This window comes from Pteropus medius, unplaced genomic scaffold (assembly GCF_902729225.1).
Source record: "Pteropus medius unplaced genomic scaffold, Ma_sr-lr_union100, whole genome shotgun sequence".
NCBI lineage: Eukaryota > Metazoa > Chordata > Mammalia > Chiroptera > Pteropodidae > Pteropus > Pteropus medius.
Window position 1 is genome coordinate 4,192,844 of NW_024353909.1, and position 19,265 is coordinate 4,212,108.

General features: G+C 44.1%; 1 protein-coding gene across 17 annotated transcripts in view; it reads left to right on the forward strand.

Moving 5' to 3' along the window:
* Nucleotides 1–19,265, forward strand: part of HYDIN (HYDIN axonemal central pair apparatus protein) — a 335,404-nt gene that overhangs the window by 204,377 nt on the left and 111,762 nt on the right. For 16 of the 17 annotated variants that reach the window (XR_005650472.1, XM_039852028.1, XM_039852026.1 and 13 more), the window contains one exon: nt 1,400–1,713. Coding sequence is in view for 15 of the 17 variants with exons in the window: in XM_039852028.1 (XP_039707962.1) it covers nt 1,400–1,713 (314 nt within the window). In the remaining 2 variants the exon portion in view is untranslated. Of the gene's footprint in view, nt 1–1,399; nt 1,714–19,265 lie in introns of those variants that run through there. The other variant, XM_039852043.1, reaches the window with a different exon arrangement.

Below are 19,265 nucleotides of genomic sequence, written 5' to 3' on the forward strand. Positions count from 1 at the left end.
GTTTTTTTTTTTTTTGAGAAAAATATTCGAACATGATATTTTTAAATAAATTAGTCTAGTTCTACTTTTGTAAAATTTTATTTAGCCATTCATCAGTCATGTCTGGCCTAATGTTTACCAAATATGAACTCTGAGAAATAATACATGGTGAAATTTGAGATGTTTCTAATTTCTTCTTTGTGCTTTTATATTAAATGTGAAGATTTGGGGTAATGTATCATTTCTATGAAACAACAAAGTCGTTCCTCTGGGGGGAGTGTTTAACTCCCTCTTCAGATATTTAAACACCAAGCATTGTGATACCAAGTGCTGCAGGTGCCATGATCTACAAGAGTGGGTTCTCAATTGTGGGTTCTCAATTCCCAGCCAGTTGCGCCAGGTGGCCCGCCAGCCTCTCAGATGGAGTTAGCCTACTGAAGAGTCATTACTGTCTCTGACTCTTGAATCAGGTGATTGGCACTATCAACCGAAGCCACCTAACCATGTCACTGGTGTGCGCAGTTGAATACCTGAACCTTAAAACTCAGTGGAGAGGGAAGTGCTCTGTAAACAGATGCACAGATGTGCGCATGCCATTTGACTACCTTGGGGTACTTTCTGCAAAACCAAGAAGTGGCTTTCATGCCAATTAAAAATGTGGGAATCGAGTAATACCCAAAAAAGCCAACTCATAGCAAGGCATTCTATGGGAAGGTATTACTGTGGCTTTGGCATCTAGGAACACATGTGGATTTGAATCAAAGAGAGAAAAGAACAAACAAAATCTACCCAACAAACTGTATAGCTCTGGAGAGTCGTTTTAAGTTGAATAGAAAACAGCAGAAAGTAGATAACACTATGCTTAAGAGTTAGAATTGCAGACATTGGAAAATAAATTAAATTACCTAATCCATCCCTTTCTGGGTCATCCTCTACAGAGCCCCTCCCCCAGTGCTTGAGAAAGCCTTTTAAAATTTTTCTTAAGCAAAGAAGTTTTCCCACTTGTATAGGAAGAGCATTTTACAATCTAATTTATTTTCAGGTAAGAATATTTTATGATAGCTATTCATTTTTACAGCTCTTCAATCATTATAACCTCACAACTCTTATCGAAAGCTCTTCCTTCAAATAGTTCCTCTATAGATTTTCCTTGCTTTCATCGTCAACTAAAAAAATATATATATTTGCATATAAATAAAAATATCTATAGATATCAGTATAAATATAATAGCTGTTTAAGTGTAAGTGTGTATATATAAATATGGATAAAGTGTGGATGTATATGTATTTCATTCTAATCTATATGTATGTATCTGTGTGTGCATAAATATATTTAAATAACTTTGGTTGTCCTGTTTTATGTATCAAGTTGGAAATGCATAGTGCAAAGGTTGGTAATTTACCATTATCTTGCTTGTAGCCTATTAAACTGGAGATTGGTGGAGAAAAACACCTGCTGGTCAAATTTGACCCTTCCCACAGAAACGATCTGAATAACTGGGTGGCAGAAGAAACTCTAGCAATCAAATATGTGGAGCACCCTCAAGTAGACACTCTGAGTCTTCGTGGGGAAGTACATTACCCCAACCTCAGCTTTGAGACCATGGAGCTGGATTTTGGCTGTATCCTGAATGATACTGAGGTGATCCGCTACATTACAATCAGCAACTGCAGCCCACTGGTTGTGAAGTTCCGCTGGTTCTTCCTGGTGGACGACGAGGAAAATCAGATAAGGTACCGCCAGCATAGACATCCCACAGAGGTCTTCTCTGCCATTCATTTTTTCCTCCTCCAAGCTTTGCCCTGGGTTCCTGTTTTCTGTGCACTGGTCTTACATGAATACTTTCACTTCTGACAACTAATTACTGACAGAAATAACAAAAAGCCTAAAATCATGTCCCTCCTAGATTTCAAGCAGGAAAAGCAGATAAAACATCTTTGAAAGTCTCAATCACCACCAAATTAACAAAGCAATAATTTTGAATCTAGAGAATGTATCAGAAGTTTGTCACTAAAAAGTAAAGTCTTTGTAGAGTTTTCTTAATAAGCATTTCAAACCTAATGCATGCATTGCGCAGCACGGTACATCGAGTATGTGCTACAGGAAGCTCCGTGTTCTGCATATTTCAATGGGTTTTGTTCTGGCCTGTATAGGTGTATATAAATATGTGTATATGTTCATACACAAAATAGTGGGAGGTGATGAGTGCCAAAAGGGAAAAGCGTCTTCAGAATATTTGTATTTAGAGATATCTCTCCTGTTCAATTAAATTTAAGTTCAATTAGAAGCTAAATCCAAACTTAATTTTGAAAACACTCCTTTAAAAAAAATAAACAGCCTGTTTTAGTCAGGCCTCGGGAACATTTTTGATCTAGGTCAAGCCTCGTTGGCAATCGGGACAAATAGGCTTCTTTCTGCATATTTTCTCATCGGATGTTTTGACAGCTCGGTTTTCAGCACTGACTATTGAGTGGCCATTCTTAAATGAGGAAGCCCCATGTGTCCTTGGCTTGTCGGTGCTTCCTGTACGCAGCCCTCATCTTGTACATGACAGCTACCCTTTCCTTTCTGGCACTTGTTACCATGGTAATGATGGTTTGCTCTGGATGTTTTCTGTAGACATCTAAAGATGACCTAGCATAGCACTGAAACCAGGCCTGGGCCCGAGCAATGGAACCCGATCGTTAGGTCTCCAGGACTGTTTAGATTTGAAATGAAATTCTGCAGAAGATGAACATTTAAAATAATTACGGAAAAACCAACCAACCTGACCTAATAAGCTTCGAATACCAGATTCTGTGAAGTTGTTCTGATGTAGCATAGCTAAATGAGTTCATTCCATCTGGGAGCAAAGGACATGCTTTATTTATTTATTATTTTTGTGAGGCCATTTCCATAATTAAAGTAATGACATTTTGAAAATGTGCTTGGCCAATACTGGAGATGATACACTTAATTTTTCATGGGTTTAAACATTCATTTAATCATTTTTTTACTTTTTCAGTATCTTCTTATATCTCGATATTGAGCCTCTGCTTATAATTCATTTTTTAATTCATCTATTCATTTAATTCAGAGAGTCATTCAGAAAACGTATGATAAGTGATTCTTATGCAACAGTTAATGTGTGAGGCTTCAGAGATATAAAAGTAGATAAGACATGCTCACTGGCCTGAGGCTACTGGGGAAGCACAAGTGTAAACCACGGTGGACCTGTGATAATTCCGGGCTCTGAGGAAGGACAGAGATGGGGTAACTGCTCAGAGCACTCGGAGAAGGCTGTGCTGGGAAGCGCAGTTAAATGTTCCAGATGGAGACACAGGGAAACATTCTAAGTAACAAGAATACTATGCTTATATTAGTTAGGATTCATGGATTCGGTTCTATTGCAAGGAAACCCGACCCTAAGCAAAAAGAAAAAGAAGTGGACACTCATTGGTTCCCACAACTCAGAGGAACAGATTCATCTGGCTTAAAGCCAGGGCTCGAACAGTGTCACAGGATCCAGAGTTTCTGTCTCTCAGCTCTGCTCTCTCCCATGTGTTAGCCGTGTTCTCAAATCAGCCCTTCTCTCATGGTCCCCAGATGGCTGCCTTCGCTCCCGGGGCCATGTCCTTGCAGATTCTGATCCACTGGAAAGGAACATGAGCCTCTGTCTCAGAACTTCCATGAGATTCATTCTGATCAGACCAGCTTAATCACATTTCCTGCCCCTCCCCCAACCAGTCATTGTCAAGGGAGGGTGAAGCACTGATCTGCATTGGCCCAGCCACGTGCCCCACACCAAGGACTGCAGTGGTGACCTCAGAACCCTGTGGACTGAAGAGGGTGGGAATGGGGCAGATCTCCAGACAAAAACTGATTATGAGAGAATGGATATTGGTGAGGCAAATGGTACCACTTGCCGATGTGGACGGAGGGTATGTCAGCGTGCTACAACGCAGACTTCACGGCGAGGGAGAAGTCAGGGAGGAGAGTCTGGGGAGCAGACTGGCAGGAGAGTGCAAGAGGCCTGGTGTTCCATGATGACAAGGCAGTGGCAAGATTTAAAATCAAGAGGGCGACAAGGGTCAGGTTTTTGTTTTTGTTTTTCAGAAAGATAGCTCTTAGCATTCAGCACAGTTGCCCAATCCCGTCTTCCTGAAACACGTTCCTTTCTTGCTTTTCCTCTCATCCTTTCGACTGACTGCTCCCTCTCAGCTCTAGGCCAGAAACGACTCCAGAAACGACTAGTAGGATGCAGGGTTCTCTCCCGGAGCTCTGCTTTCCCTGACAACTGTGCTCACCCCACAGCTTCCCTTAGCCCCTGTCGCTCCCAAACGTGCATCCGCACCTATGACTGCCCTACTGAGTCCCAAGTGCATTGCCTTCTTGACATCTCCTTTCAGATGTCTCCCAGGTGACACGTCCAGTGTGCCCCACTAAACTCAGGCTCTCCCCCATCCCCTCCCTGCCTCTCTCTAGGACCCCCATCTAAGTAAATGACGTCACTGTCCTGGGAGGCATCTAGATTCCTTCCTCTCCCTAACCCCACCCGCTTCATCAAACCCATCACTGAGCTCTACCTATTCTGCCTTCTAAAAACTTCTTATTCTCATTTCTACAGTTGTTACTCTAGTTCAAGTCACCGTTGCTTCTTGCCTGGACCATTGTGACAGCCCCTAACTGGGCTCTCACCTTCCACTTACGTGCCATAGTCCGTCATCCACTCAGTAGTAGCCAAGTGAGGAGCATGGCATTTCCCTGGTTTTCAGCTTTTAATGACACCCTTGCTTCTTAGGTTAAAATACAAGTACTGTGTTCTGCAGGGCTCAGCATGTGCCAGCCCCTGCATTTCTCCCCAGTTTCTTCTCGCTTCGGTCTGCCCTCTCATTGACCTTTGTTTACCCACCATGCTGGCCTCTGTCCTGTCTAGTGTTAACTACCTACTCTCTACTGGAAGCTGTTCCCCACTCCTCACCTAGAGCCTCTGCTCCCACATCAGGTCTCAGCTTAAATGTCCTTCTCCAGAGAAGCCGTCTCTGAGACCCTTACCTGAGACCCATCACAGGCACTGGTAGCTCATCTCCTTGGTACCTCATCGCATTCGTAATAATGGCTTAATGTCCAACTTCACAGCTGGCTCTTACTACCCATGATGCCAGGGAGCACGTCTGTCCTGTTGCTTCTGGATCCCAGAGCCCGGCACAGTCGTTAGTACAGAGTCTGTCCTCAGAGGATATTTTTTAATTAATCAGCTGCTCCCCCTGCCTCCACTACTCTTTGTACTAAGAGGAGATTCGCTTCATAACTGGTTTAAGATTCTTTTCTGTCAGCTTCCTGGCACCTGCCAAATGGAAAGGTTCAAGGCATAAATGTCACCTTGAATGGCAAAAAAAAAAAAAAAAAATGCTACTTACCCTCTAGATAGATTTTCTCTGTGCAGGCCATCAGAAAAACATAAAGCACTCATTGGCTAAAGGTCACTTTTATCAGATATACCAACACTAACCTTTTTTCCCAATTAGAATTCTTCTAAGCTTTACAGTTAGTAAAAGAAACAAAAGGATAAAAGCAGCTTTTCTTTTTCTTTTATTAGGCAGGGTATGAGGATGTCTAGACACTTTCAACATTGCTTCCCGTCGCACCCCCTACATCTGCTGTGTGTGCACAGGCATGCGGAGTGAAGTGCATGTGTACATGTGTGTGATTTTTGTAGGCGATTCTTACTCATTTAAAGCATCTCTCTGGTTTGAGTATATTTTTTCCCAAGTTGGCCCTCGTATTATACATAAGAACAAAAAAAGAAGTAAAATAGATAAGCATGCTAAATGATTAGCACTCCATAAGAGGAAAAGCCAGTTATTGGCTTAGCAACACACTCGTCCATGTGAGTTCATGTGTATGACAGGGTTTTAGACTGACTTCTGTACCACTCACACACACAGATGTAATGAGGACGGTGGGATAAAATATAAGGGCTGAGTATCGTGCTGGCCTAGCCAGCACGTAGGAATGTGTCCTTTACTAAGTCTGTCTCTTCAACCTGACTGCTCAGCTGGATGAGAGCACGATGCTTCATGGCATCTGTGTGAGAGAGGAACATGAGGAAGCCAACACCTGAACCAGCCTTTACTTCTGAGAGGCCAGAGAGAGCCAAGCAGATGTTGGCTCAGCTGGCATCTCTGCCCAGGCTCAAAGCCACAAATCTGAGGCGATGTTAGGACTCAGAGCATGTGAGCCAAGCAGTCTCCAAGGACAGCTTCGCCTTTTCATTTCCAAGTCAGATTATAAATAAATCGAATACGAAGGCCTAAGGGAGCCCAGCCCTTCAACAAAGGAACATGTGTTGTTCTCACATTGATTTTGCTGTGATGAGCATCAGTCATCAGATATTGTGATTGGAAGAGGAAGGTGGAAGAGAGGAGGAGAAAGCCTCATTTTCTGGATGCTTCCATCTGTCTCTTCATCCTCCCTCAATTTCTGTTGCCTTGAAAGTGGAACTTTTCTAAGACGTGGTATGTTAGTGGTAGTTGAGGTCCTGGGCTGTGGTTGGACAAGGCTGGTTGGAATCTGGGCTCGGTCCTTCTGGTCTATCCCTGTGCTTGCATCTACCCAGCTGTAAACTAGAGGTAATGCAGAAACCTGAAAGAGTTGTGAGGATTAAACGAGAGATGTCTGTAAAATGAACACGTCTCTGAGATGGTAAAGAAAATCTGAAACTGGTGGCTTTCAGCTTCCCTTTGGCGCCTTCGTCACCTTCACTCTTTCGTACCAAGTGCTGCTAAGTGAAGTGCTCCCCAGGATCCTAATGTGTTAGAGCTCTAGGGGCCTCAGCCCACCCCCAACTGATGGCCCAGACCCCTTTCCTTCTGACTAAGGGTAGAAAATCCTTTTCTTGTTTCGGGCTGCATTCATCAAAGCTGAAGCCAGGCCTTAGCAGGCGACAGCCTATGTGTGGCTCAGGAGGGCCATACCTGCAGTGCCTCCCTGTCCCCCCCACAACTCTTCTCTGCAGCCAGCTAAGCCCAAAACCACGATCAGGGGGAGGCCCTTGCTTCGCCCAAGGGCCCAATCAAAACAATGTAAATATTTAGAGAGACACACAGTTCTTTATTTTTCTTTCAAAACAAGAATAGCTTTCTTGAACCCCAAGGGGGCACGCCCTGGGTACCCTTGCACCTTGCTGTCCCAGGCTGCTCATTGTGCAAGTTAAAGGCCTGGCCACTGAGACACGCTCGTGCTGGGCTGCCCGCCCCATGTGACCTTGGCGGGTGGCTAAGTGTTCCTGAGCTTCGGCTTTCTCATCTGAAATGAGGGGGATGATCATGGTGCCTCCCACATGCAGATGTGGTAAGGATTGAATCAGCTCCTACCTGCAGAGCTCTGGAACTTTGCCTGTCATGTATTGCGTGCTCAGTAAATGCCAGCTGTTAGGGCCATTCCTTGATTGAGGAAACTGAGTGCATTGGCACCTCTGTGATGATTGTTTGAGAAGCAGCATCCCAGAAGTGGCTTTGAGACATTTTCTCCTGAAGTCAGCCTGAAGACATTTCAGGACATTGGGAGGCCTCACAGGGTCTGAAGGCCTCAGGTGCCTCTCTCTGGCCTAAGCTTTGGCTTCTCCCATAAATACCCCTCTCTCTTCCTGACAAGCCCCTCATCTCCCAGAACTCTTTAAGCCTCTGCACTTGTGTTTTTTCTCTTCCGCTTCCCAGAGAAGTTTGGGTCAGAGACAAAAGCAAACATGGAGCCCTGGGGCTAGAGGAAAAGCAGCTCTGATGAGGGAGCAAAAGGGATCAAAAGAGGTGGCCACAGAGGCCACAGCTGGCCCTGGGCAAATGCTGACTCCAGCCCTTATGCCCCTCCCAGTCTCCTTCTTCCCTAACTCTTCCCCTATGTGTCTGAGCCAGAATGACAATTTCACAGCCCAGAGAATGAATCCAGTGCACATGGGGGCTTCCCCCTCCCCTGTATTAGTTTCCCGTTGCTGCCATAACAAATCACCATAAACTGGGTGCCTTAAAACAACAGAAATTTATCCTCTTCCAGTTCTGGAGGCCAAAAGTCAGGTCAGCTTCACTGGGCCAAAATTAAGGGCCAGACTCTTGATCCCTCCAGAGGCTCTAGGGAACATCCTTTCCTTGCCTTTTCCAACTTCTAGAGCTATATTCCTGGCATTCTTTGACTCGTGGCTTCTTCCTCCATCCTCGAAGTTCACAGCATAGCATCTTCAATCCCTCTTTCTCTCTGCTGAGGTTGTCACATCCCCTTCTGTATTCTCTGGAGTAGTCTCACCCTCCGCCTTCCTCTTGTAAGGACACTTGTGAGTATATCATTGGGCTCACCCAGTAACCCAGGGTGATCCACTCCATCTCGAGATCCTTAACCTGTTCACTTGTGCAAAGAGCCTTTTGCCATGTAAAGTAACATTCACAGGTACCCGGGATTCAAATGTGCACATCTTGAGGATAACCATCTTTCAACCTACCAGATCCCCCCACACTCAACTCTACCAGCAAGTTTTCACTCTCTGCCAGTTCAGATTGACTTTTAAAAATGAATCTACTATTAATGACTATATAATGACATAAGGCATTTTTTGGTTGTAAGTGATAGCAAACCGGACTCAAACTAACTTTAAAAAATAGAATTCATTGTCTCACCGAAAGTGTCTAGGTTTAGGCCTCAAGCACAGCTTGAGCCAGGGCTCAGGCAGTGTCACCTGCACGTCACATCTCCCCCACCATCTCTTGGCTCTGCCTTCTGCTGCATTGGCTCCACTCCGGGTCAGGTTCTGCACACCTGCTGCAAGGTGATTCAGCAGCTCCAGCAGCTCCAGTTCTTCATATGCTGGGCTCAAGCCCACAGAATAAGGTAGAAGCTTTTTCTCAGAAGTAAGCCCCAGCAAATGTTAGGCCGCATCTCACTGGCTCTGGTTGATTCCTCTGTCCATTCCTGAACTATGGCCTAAGGAACACAGCGCTACCCCTGAGCCAGGCTGGAAGTTAGAGACAGACCAGTCCCCAGCGGGAAATGGCGGACATCGGAGCAGAGAAAGGGAGGATGGATGTTGGGTGGCGAAGAGCAGAGATGCTCAGCATCATGACTGATGGGCCCATTGCGTTTCCCCGGTCAAGCCCGAGCCAAGGAGATGGACATCTAATCATGAACTTGGATGCCAGCTGCTTAGAGGCATATGTGAGGGATAAGACACCTTACCAGTGTGCAGAGACATGATAAGCTGGTAGACCCCTCAGACACTGCAGAAAAGCAGTTCACGGTGAGACCATTCAGCCCATTTCCCACACTGCCACCCATCACCATGGAGCCCAGAGTAGCAGTTTCATAGGCACCTTCACGTTTATGGTTCTGCTGCTTTTCACCTTTCACATGAAAGACAATGTCTCTGTCTTTGAAGACTTAGGGTAAGACCACCATATAGTGTGAATAAATTCACACCTTTACTATAGGAAAAACCTTTTTATAGCTTTCCAGAGCAAAATATGTCTCAGGTAGGAAATATTTCCTGTAGACAGCTTTGTAAGGCCAAGTCTTCAATAAAAAGCTAATTTAGGAGCATGACAGATTCTATCATTTTGACCAATAGCAATAACTATAATTGTGTGCCTGTCATGGGCCATGCTCAGTTCAAACTCCATTACATATCTTAGCTCATATCACATAACAACCCTAGAAAGTATTAATATCTACCCTTGAAGCTGAGGCCCCCGGTGCCTGAACCCACACAATGGATCAGGACTCCAGGTCTACCCTGAGTTTAAAGCCCCTGCCTTAACCACTATTGTCTACTGACATATCGAAGCACACTTTTCTGTATATTATATTTTATTACTATATATCCATATTTCATTTATATGAACCTTTTGTGAACCTTTTCATTTATATGAACTTTTTCCGTCTAAAAGCTGTGCTAGGTGCTATAGAACTACAAAGATAAATGAGACCCCCTCCCTGTCCATGCAAATTGGTGGTGGTGATGGCAGTGGTTTTAATATTTGTCCAATTAATTCTGGTGTGTTCTCATCCCCACTCACTGTTAAAGGCTCTGCAAGAACAGGTATGTGCGAAACGAGTGTGTGCTGAGAAGTAGAGAGACGGCTCGTGGGGCCCCACTACCTCTCTGCACCTCAGTAATGAGGGCTCTTCCTTCTTGTACCTCACAGTGGGTAACCACCATGCAAATCAGAGAACCATTCCAGAACCTCACTTTAAAACCTTTTGTTTTGAGTTTTTAAATGTCCAAAGAAAACCATGTCGGCCTCTTTAAGAATCAAGTTGGCATGAGCAAGAAGTAGCTATAGAGCTTGACAACAAGTAAGTTGGAATATCTGTTGGGCTTGCTTCAGGAGAAGGAATGAGGAGATTGACAAGTAAGATCCGGAAAATGAGCTAAATGTACAGCGAGGTGTTGATAGGTGAGGAGGGAAACACTCCAGGTTTGGTGGTAGAAGGAGAAATTGGGTCTGTGACTGGAAAAGATTATAACAAAGCTCCATGGACATTTGACACCCCCCTGCCCCCCGCCCATAGGGTGAGAATCAATATAGAAAATTAATTGGGCTCCTTCAGCACAAAGCATAGTGAGTAGGAAGGCGCTGCATGGCACCAGGTTAACAATAGAAAATCATTCCCAGTAAACAGGACTTCAGGGACACATTTAAATTTTTAACACAGATTTGTAAATTTCTGTCGTAGAACCTTAGCTCTTCATGATATATTGTAGTCTCGTGGCCCTGAATCCCATCTGTTTATTTAAGAACTTGTGAAAGGAACAGGAAAAGACAAAAATAAAGATGAAAATCTAAGTCCTGCTTGGTTCCATGAGGTCATGCAAGAAGTTTGGTGGCCATGTGGCCTTATCTCCCTCATTCCTTGTCCTTGTCACTTTGTAGATGAGGTGCTAGGGATATCGAGGTAATGTTCTTTCTCGTATTGGAATTAGGATGTATACATCTTTGGGGGGGCCATTGTTCAGTCTACCACAGTGAGATTTTATTATATTTTTTAATTTATTGGGGTGACATTGGTTAATAAAATTATATAGGTTTCAAGTATACAATTCAATGATACATCATATGTATAGTGCATTGTGTGTTCACCACCCAAAGTTAAATCTCCTTCCATCACCATAAGTTTGACCCCCTTTACCCTTGTCTACCTCCCCCACCTTCCCTCTGGTAACCACTATGAGTTTTTGTTTGTTCGTCTTGTTCATTTGTTGCTTTCTGTTTTATGTCCCACATATAAGTGAAATCATATGGTTTTCAACTTTTTCGGTCTGACTTATTTCACTTAGCATGATGATCTCAAGTTCTCAATCCATGTTGTCGCAAACGGCAGTATTTCATCTTTTCTTGTGGCCGAGTAATATGATTAGATAAAGAAGATATGGTACATATATACAGTGGAATATTACTCATTAGTAATCTTGAAAATGGAGATTAAAGCGAGTGCTAGACACCATTGCATACCCACAAGATTGGATAAAATTAAATATGACTATACCAAGTGTGGTTGAGGCTGTGCAGGGATAGGAGCTCACACATTGCCCATGGACATGTAAATCAATACAGTCACTTTGGAAAGCAATTTATCATGTGCTGGTGAAGCTGATCACAAACATCTCCAAGACCGTGCCCAGCCTTTTAGCCTGTCTGGTTCTATGTCATCTTTCCTCGGCTCAGCTTCTCTCTTCGGGACCTGACCGGTTCGTTCGCTCCACCAGTTTTTCCTCAGAAGTGTTTCACAGACTGATGCTGCCTTTCAGCTCTCCTAGCCATCTCCTTAAACTAACACACCTCTGTGCAGATTCCCACCGCGCTCCGCTGGACGCCTTGCTTCCCCATGTTGACGTCCCCGCCCACACCCGAGGTCGCTTTTCCTCAGGATCCGCTTTCATCACCTCATGTTCTTCCCTCTGATGTCTGTTACTTTTCAAGGTCAAACGTTCTGACTGTTCTCCTCGCTATCAGTAATCTCGTCTCACTCTTTATATCTGCAGGTTCTCTATACCTCTGTCCTCAGTGCACGTGCTCCACACCCTAGAAAGCCTTTCTCTTCATCCTCTCGTTGAATTAAGCACCAACCCTGAGCAAAGCAATGATGCACTAGTCTCCTCCATTCACTCCCCAACCCAATTTAGCTGGCTTTTGCACCGCCCCCTCCCCCCACCTCACTTAATTGAAACTGCCTCTCTGGAAGATCAGAAACGATTTCATTACTCCATATATTCCTTGACATCCACTCTCTTTTTTTGTGAAATTATATCATATATGCACAAGTGTATATGATATACATACATAGTTTAAGAATAACAATGTTGCATCACCCCCTTATAAATATGACATGATTAGTAAATTTGAAGCACCTTGTGAAAGAGAACAGTGTGAGGTCGACCTTTAGCAGACCTGCTTATACTCCATGCTGAAGCCCTTGAAAGCCTCCCAGGCCCTCCATCACCCAGACCCCCCTGTAGACCATCCATCTAGAACCTCCTCTCCTGCTGAGATGGGCCAGCTAATTTATCCGGTCAGGGATCAGAGTAGTCTCTGGGACTAATGGAAAAGCTATAAGCCTCTCTCAAGTCTGAGCTTTTATAAACAAGTTCCTGCCTTTGTAGTTGGCCTGCAAGTGACTCAAGGCCAACCAGAGGGAGACCTCTCATATTTAACTTAAAAGTGATGGCCATAGTAGGGATCCTATAGTCTGCTGCTATTTACAGTCCAGTTTAGTCCAGTCTCCTGAGATACCATGTGTTACCCCATAGAGAAATGAATTGGGCCATCTTTCATTTCAATTTTGAGTGTTACAAAACTTTCTGTATGGCTTTTATGTTATTATAGAAGAACTCTAGTTACCTTATCTTAGATTCATGCTTTTTAAGGCATCTTCTAAACATCAGCCTTTTGTATATTCAGTGTGAGCTAAGCTGGCCTCTGAAGAAATCAGTGGGAAGTATCAGTGTATCATTGAACCTGCGTTAGGGTTATATCTGCTTGGTTTATTTAGTGATCTGATTCTTAAAAAGTGTACATTCGATTTATTGATGTGTTCATATTAATTAAAATCCCCAAAGCTAGCTACATCTACTGAAGACCAGACATTAAAAGGAATCGACTTTAAAAACTGTCCTGTTTTGAAAATATTTTTAAAGAGATTTGAAGCTAATTATAAGGGAGATTTCACAGTCTACCAGTTCAGCAGACTTTCTAAGAGTATGCAGCAGTGGGGACATCTTCTGGAGCTTTTATAGAAGTGGTCGTTTCTCTCAGAAATCCCTCTGGAGAGCTTCAAGGTAAAGTCTGGGCGTATCCCTCCAACTGCTCACCTCACAGCAAAACTCTTTGTGGGAACTCACTTCAAGGGCAAGTTCAACTGTGTCTTGCTTTTCTTTATCTAGATATAATCAGGATGGGTCCCTCTTCTTCTAAAGAAAGATTCTAGGAAATACATTGTATCCTCTTTATGTCATGGATTCTAATTACTTTTAAAATGAAAAAGCCTACTCTGTGAGTCACTGTCATGGGCATGGCATGGCATGACATAACCACGGAGAAGCCCTCACCTGTTGACCAGGTAGACTATCCAGTATAGTTGGTAAGAGTGTGAGCTTTGGAACCAGGGTAATTTAGCTGAGCCACTCGCTCTCCGAATCTCAGTTTTGTCGTCTGAAGACTGAGGGCCATCATAGTACCATCTCACCTGGCTGCTGTGAAGATTTAATTAGGCAGTTCTTATTCAGTGCTAAAGGTAATACCTGGTAGAGAATAAGTGATGAATAAGTGTTGGCTGCACTTACTTAATTAGGGCCTGTTTTATTCCATTCAGGCCACTACAACAAAAATACCAGCAACTGGGCAGCTTATAAATAACAAACACCTCTTTCTTACAGTTCTGGAGGCTGGAAAGTCCAAGATCATGGTACAAACAGATTCGATGTCTGGTGAGGTCACACCTCCTGGCTCATAGATGGCATCTTTTTGCTGTGGATTACATGGCAAAAGGGACAAGCTGGACTTCTGGGGTCTCTTTGATAAGGGCACTTATCCCAATCATGAGGGCTCAGCCCTTGTGACCTAATGACCTCATCACCTCCCATAAGCCCTCCCTCCTAATACCATCTCCTTATGGGTTAGGATCTTGACATATGACATTTGAGGAGACATAAACATTCAGACTATTGTAGTACTCTCACTTTAGCACTGCTGTTTGTGACCTTCTTGCCACCATCTTCTGAGTGACTCTCATTAGAAACGTACTGGTTGCTTTTCAGTATTCTGACTCCAAGTAAATCAAAACTCTCCAGTCAGGAGTCAGGCGTGAGCAGTTCTTAAAGTCCCACAGGTAATTCCAATGGACAGCTACAGTGAGAATGACTGTTCTAGAAGCTCCATTGCAACTCCTTTTGAGAGCCTTTAAAAATACAATTTTTGCCCCCTAAGGTCTGAGTAACGTGAGTTTCATCTACTCGATTATGTCCCACCAACTTCCACCTTGGTACAAGCGGCCAGTTGGGAGCGTTCTGGGACATAATAAAGTCAAAGCCTGAGGCAGGCTGCTCTCCGTGATGGGTATCTAGCTGCCGATCTCCTCCCTTTCTCATGTGGCCGAGCTAGAACGTGCCGGTGGGGAAGGCACTGAGCCAGCCCCATCCATTTCCATCTGTCGTTCGCTTCCCATTGTGCAAGGAGCAGCAAGTGTAAGACCACAAAGCCAGGCAACAAAGGCAGAAACATGGCTAGGACGTTGTGTTTACGCCCAGAGAGACTCAGGAATTTGCCCACTTTTAATGTGATTTAAAGTGATAATTATAATCTCCCTTTAGACGCAGGAATCAGGCTTTTGTAATCTGAAGCAGGTTTGTGATGTGTAGTCAAAGGAAGAGAGGGAGGGGAAGGGGGAGAGGGAGGGGCTAAAGAAAATAATAGAAGCAGAAGATCGCTGAGAGGAATCACAGGAATGTAAAAAACTCCTGATAAGCTCTAACGAATAAAGATGAGGGGTTTGCTCAAAGTGGCCCACAGATTATAAGTCAAAAGCAGTGGCGATGTTAGGTACAGTTGTAGGGGAAAACATCTCAACAATGAAATTAATTATGCTGAATAGCACATACTCCTACCCTTGGATTGTTGAAAACTCAAACTGGACCTCAGAACCTAGGAGCATAGAAAGGATCCCAGTGGCTGCTATGGGTCGTTTCTCATTTTGCTATCAAAATGGCAGGGCTGAGGGAGGAGCTTAATTATGAAGGATCTCTGAAACCACACTAAGGAGTCGGCTTTTTCCTCTGGAAAACGGAGGGTCTTCATAAAGGTTTAAAATGAGGAAATGAAATGATCAGAAAGTTCACTTGGGCTGCAGAAGGGAGCATGGATTAGAAGGGGACAACCCCAGAATGACCAGAACTCTGAGCCATATTGTAAACAGTGATGGAAAACATAGCCCAATGGGCTGTTTTCTATTTTATATCATTTATACAAAAACAAAAGTCAGGAAGCTCACATAGAAAACAGTGTTAGAAATCCAGACAAAAGGTAATGGCAGCCTTCGCCGAGGTGAAATGGAGATGCAGCGGAAGTTCCAGTGCTCGTGAAGAGGTGGAATGGCAGGACCACGCCCTGGGCTGAGGGTCCCGTCCTGAGGTTCTCTTCCCGCTGCCCCTCCCCAGCCCGTCGTGAGCAAGGCTGAGTAGCTGGCTAGACAGAAGGGATGGGAATAAGAGAATAGTGGAGGAGACAGTGGGGGCTGCCACAATCAGAGCCGTCAGTCACCTGTGTCCCCCCTACATTTGCTGTTCATGCTTCGGAGCCTCTTCTGCCCAGTGCCAGGAAGAAGAGGTGTGTGAGAACAGTGAAAACAAAGTGGCAGGAGGAGGGTCAGCACTCCTCCCATCCCGTGACTGTTGTCCCAGCAGCTGCTGTCCCCACTTCCTGTCATGGCTGCCTCCACTGCTGGCCATCACCAACTCTCAAGTCATTGCTTCTGCAGTCTTCATCATCATCATCATCATTGTCCTCATCACTGTCCTTATCATCACCATTTCCTTCCATTTGGCATCTACACACACTCTTCTAAGACAGACTTCTCACTTGTCCCTGAAAAATCCAGGTTCTCTCAATCTTTTTTCCTTTATAGATACTTTTCCCTCAGAGTATGCATCCTTTCCACTCTTCACCTAAAATATGCCACTCTTCCTTCCAGATACAGGTAGACTATCTCCTCCTTTGTGAAGACTTCCCCATGCATCTGCAGAAAGTTGGTCTCTCCCTCTTCTAAACTCCAATAGACTCTTCTCTCATCTGAATGCCAGAAATGATGATCATTCCCACCAACCCCAACACAAGAATAGACCATGTGCATTGGACATTTACTATGACCCAGGCACCCTGCTGAGTTCTTTAGGTGAACTAAACCTCACAACAATCAGATGAGCAAGGTTCTGTCACTAACACCAGGTCACATGGTGTGTAAGCTGGGAAGTCAAATTCAAACCCAGGCCATCTGACCCCACAGCCTTGTTCTGAGCCACTGTGCACTCTGCACCTCTTGCTCCTGGAGCATTTGTACCTTGACTTATACCTGCTCCTCGCTCTCTGACTCTGATCCCCTGGCCTCTGAGTCCCTCGAAGCAAGAATTGGCTCTCTCTTATTTGGAATCATACGGTGCCACAGTGGATTTCCTAGAAACATAACCTAGGTGGTGATTCTTGGGCAGGGGATTTATTGAGGGAGGCTCTCAGGAGAAACTATTAGAGTAAGAGACAGTATGGAGTGGAGGGAAAACCATGGGAAGATGCGATTTCAGAAGAAGTCTCACTTCTGCCTGAGCCCACGGGGAGCTCTGGAGTGTGATTGCATCAGAGCTTGTCCCACGCAGAGACAAGGAGGCTGGGCCCTTATGGCCCTCACTCTTATCAAGCAATCCTTGCCTACAGCTCACACCCTAATGGTTGGAAGGACATAACCTGCAGGCAGCTCTAGCCAGGGCAGTGCTCCAGAGAAAGGTGCAGCCAACACCCACAGCACCCAGGGGATGGGTGCACCATTCTAGTGAAGGAGACCTAGAGAGCTTAACACCAGTATCTGCTATAGTCGTAACTGCAAGAAACACACACACACACACACACGTATACATATACGTGTGTGTGTGTGTGTGTGTGTGTGTGTGTGTGTGTATAACAGCATATGAGCCAAACAAAACATACCCGTAGGATCTTTTATCCAGCCCATGGCTGTTTTCACCCCCTGTAGTGGACACACCCAGAACGCAGGTCCAAATGAACCAATGAATTTGAAGTCATCATGTCAAGTCCAAGGCTTCTTCTCCGTTTATGAGACCTTGGCTACACTGCAGAGGCTTGAGCAGATGTCCAACACACACCATTCCATCTCTAAATATCATCTGAACTACAACACGAAAAATTAACTAAAATGCAAACATGTTCTTCAAGGTTTTCTTTTGATGCAGCATTGCTTCCAGCAAAGGGGGAATGGGATGTAAGAGCGGTGGACTTTTTTTCAGTTTGCAGCACAAAAGATGGTACTGATCCTAACTCACCCAAGAATAGAAAATAAAATATGAAGAAGGCAAGTGCTGAGCCCAAACCGGTGTGGCTGGTTGACAGTGTGTCTGTCACTCAGGTGGTTCTGTCACAGCTAAAGGGAGGGTTCCTTTCCTGGCTCCACCAGTGAGTCTGATGTGGGCAGCTCTGGAATTGGAGCAATATTGACTCTTTTTTTGTTGTTGTTTGCAATGCTCTCTCCTTTAAAAATAACTGAATCTAATCCTGTTTGGGTCAGCATAACAGGAAAGTAATCATCTGTTCCTAAGGGTAAAATGAAATCTGATCCAAAAATTCTACCAACATTCTATTTCAGCTTTTTGGAACAGTTTTTGATCTTAATGTTAAGTGGAAGGCTTCATTATGATAAAAGTTTCACCGTCTCCTGTGGCTCCGTCTGTCGGCAGTAGGGCTACTTCACTGGTCTCTTTGTTTCCAAAGACACCTCTCCCTTCCCAATTGCCCAGTCATCGTTGTCAACTGAGGTGCTGTTTTTCCTCAGGTCTGCAGGCATTCTACAGCTCTGTATTTTTCCTTTACAGATATTCCCATAAGCTTTTTTTTTTTTTTTTTTTCCGTCAGTACAACATCCCGGAGGGATGCAAATGTCGAATGAGAGAGTGCTATTATGTGGGGCAGTGATCCAGCAGAGTCTCCCCAGGCGTTTCCACTGACCTGGGGTGATTTAATAAGTGCTCCGAATCACACTCTGCTGATTTTCACTGTCCCTAGCTGGCAAGGCTGAGTGATAGCCCCATATTAATTATCAGCTTCAGTCCTTAGCTGTCATGTTGCCATTCCTACCCATGGCAGGTCCTAAATCTGGCTGGATATTAGAATCACCTGTGAAGACTGTTAAACATCTAAATCCTGGGCCCTACCTGAGACCTGCTCAATCAGAATTTACCCAAGGATGAGGTTCAGTAATCTTTATTTTAATGAGCTTCCCATCACCCAGCCCAACATGGGTCCTGTGCCCAGAACAGTGTGGTTTATAGCAACTTTATTCGGCTGGAAACAGCCATGGTGTCCATCAACAAGAAGATGGATAAACACACTAGTCATCCATACTATGGAATACGGCTCAGGGATAAAGAACAGAGTACTGCTCACAGTAACATAGATGAATCTAAAAACAATCTGCTGAGTGAAAGAAGTCAGACACGAAAGAATACATATTTATAATTTCATTTATATGAAACTTTAAGCATATCTAATCTATAATGATATAAAGCAGATTTATTTGTTTGGTGTAGGGGTTGGGGGATGGACTGGGTAGGTACAGAAGGGAACTCTTTAGGGTGATGGGAATATTCTGTGTATGTAATATGGTAGTGGTTACACAGGTATATGTATTTGTAAAAACTCATCAAACTATATGCTTAAAATGAGTGCATTGTGTATATAAATTATGCCTCAGTAAAAAAACGATTTATTAGGTGATACTTAATATAGCAGAAATCATGAAGTTGATAGAAGAATGCCCAAAGTTTAGTAAATGGTACTCAGGTACATGATAGAGAGTAGACAGTATCCTAAGAGAAATGCAGACAAAATGCTGTGAAACTTAAGAGGGAGGAAAAATTTTTTCAGTGGCAAAATGGGACAGTGTTGGGTTCTTTATATAATAAGTAACATTTCTGTGGAGCCTCTGAGAAAAAGTAAAGTACATATGGGGCCAGAATGAATATATAAGTGAAATTGGGTTGAAATGAATATCA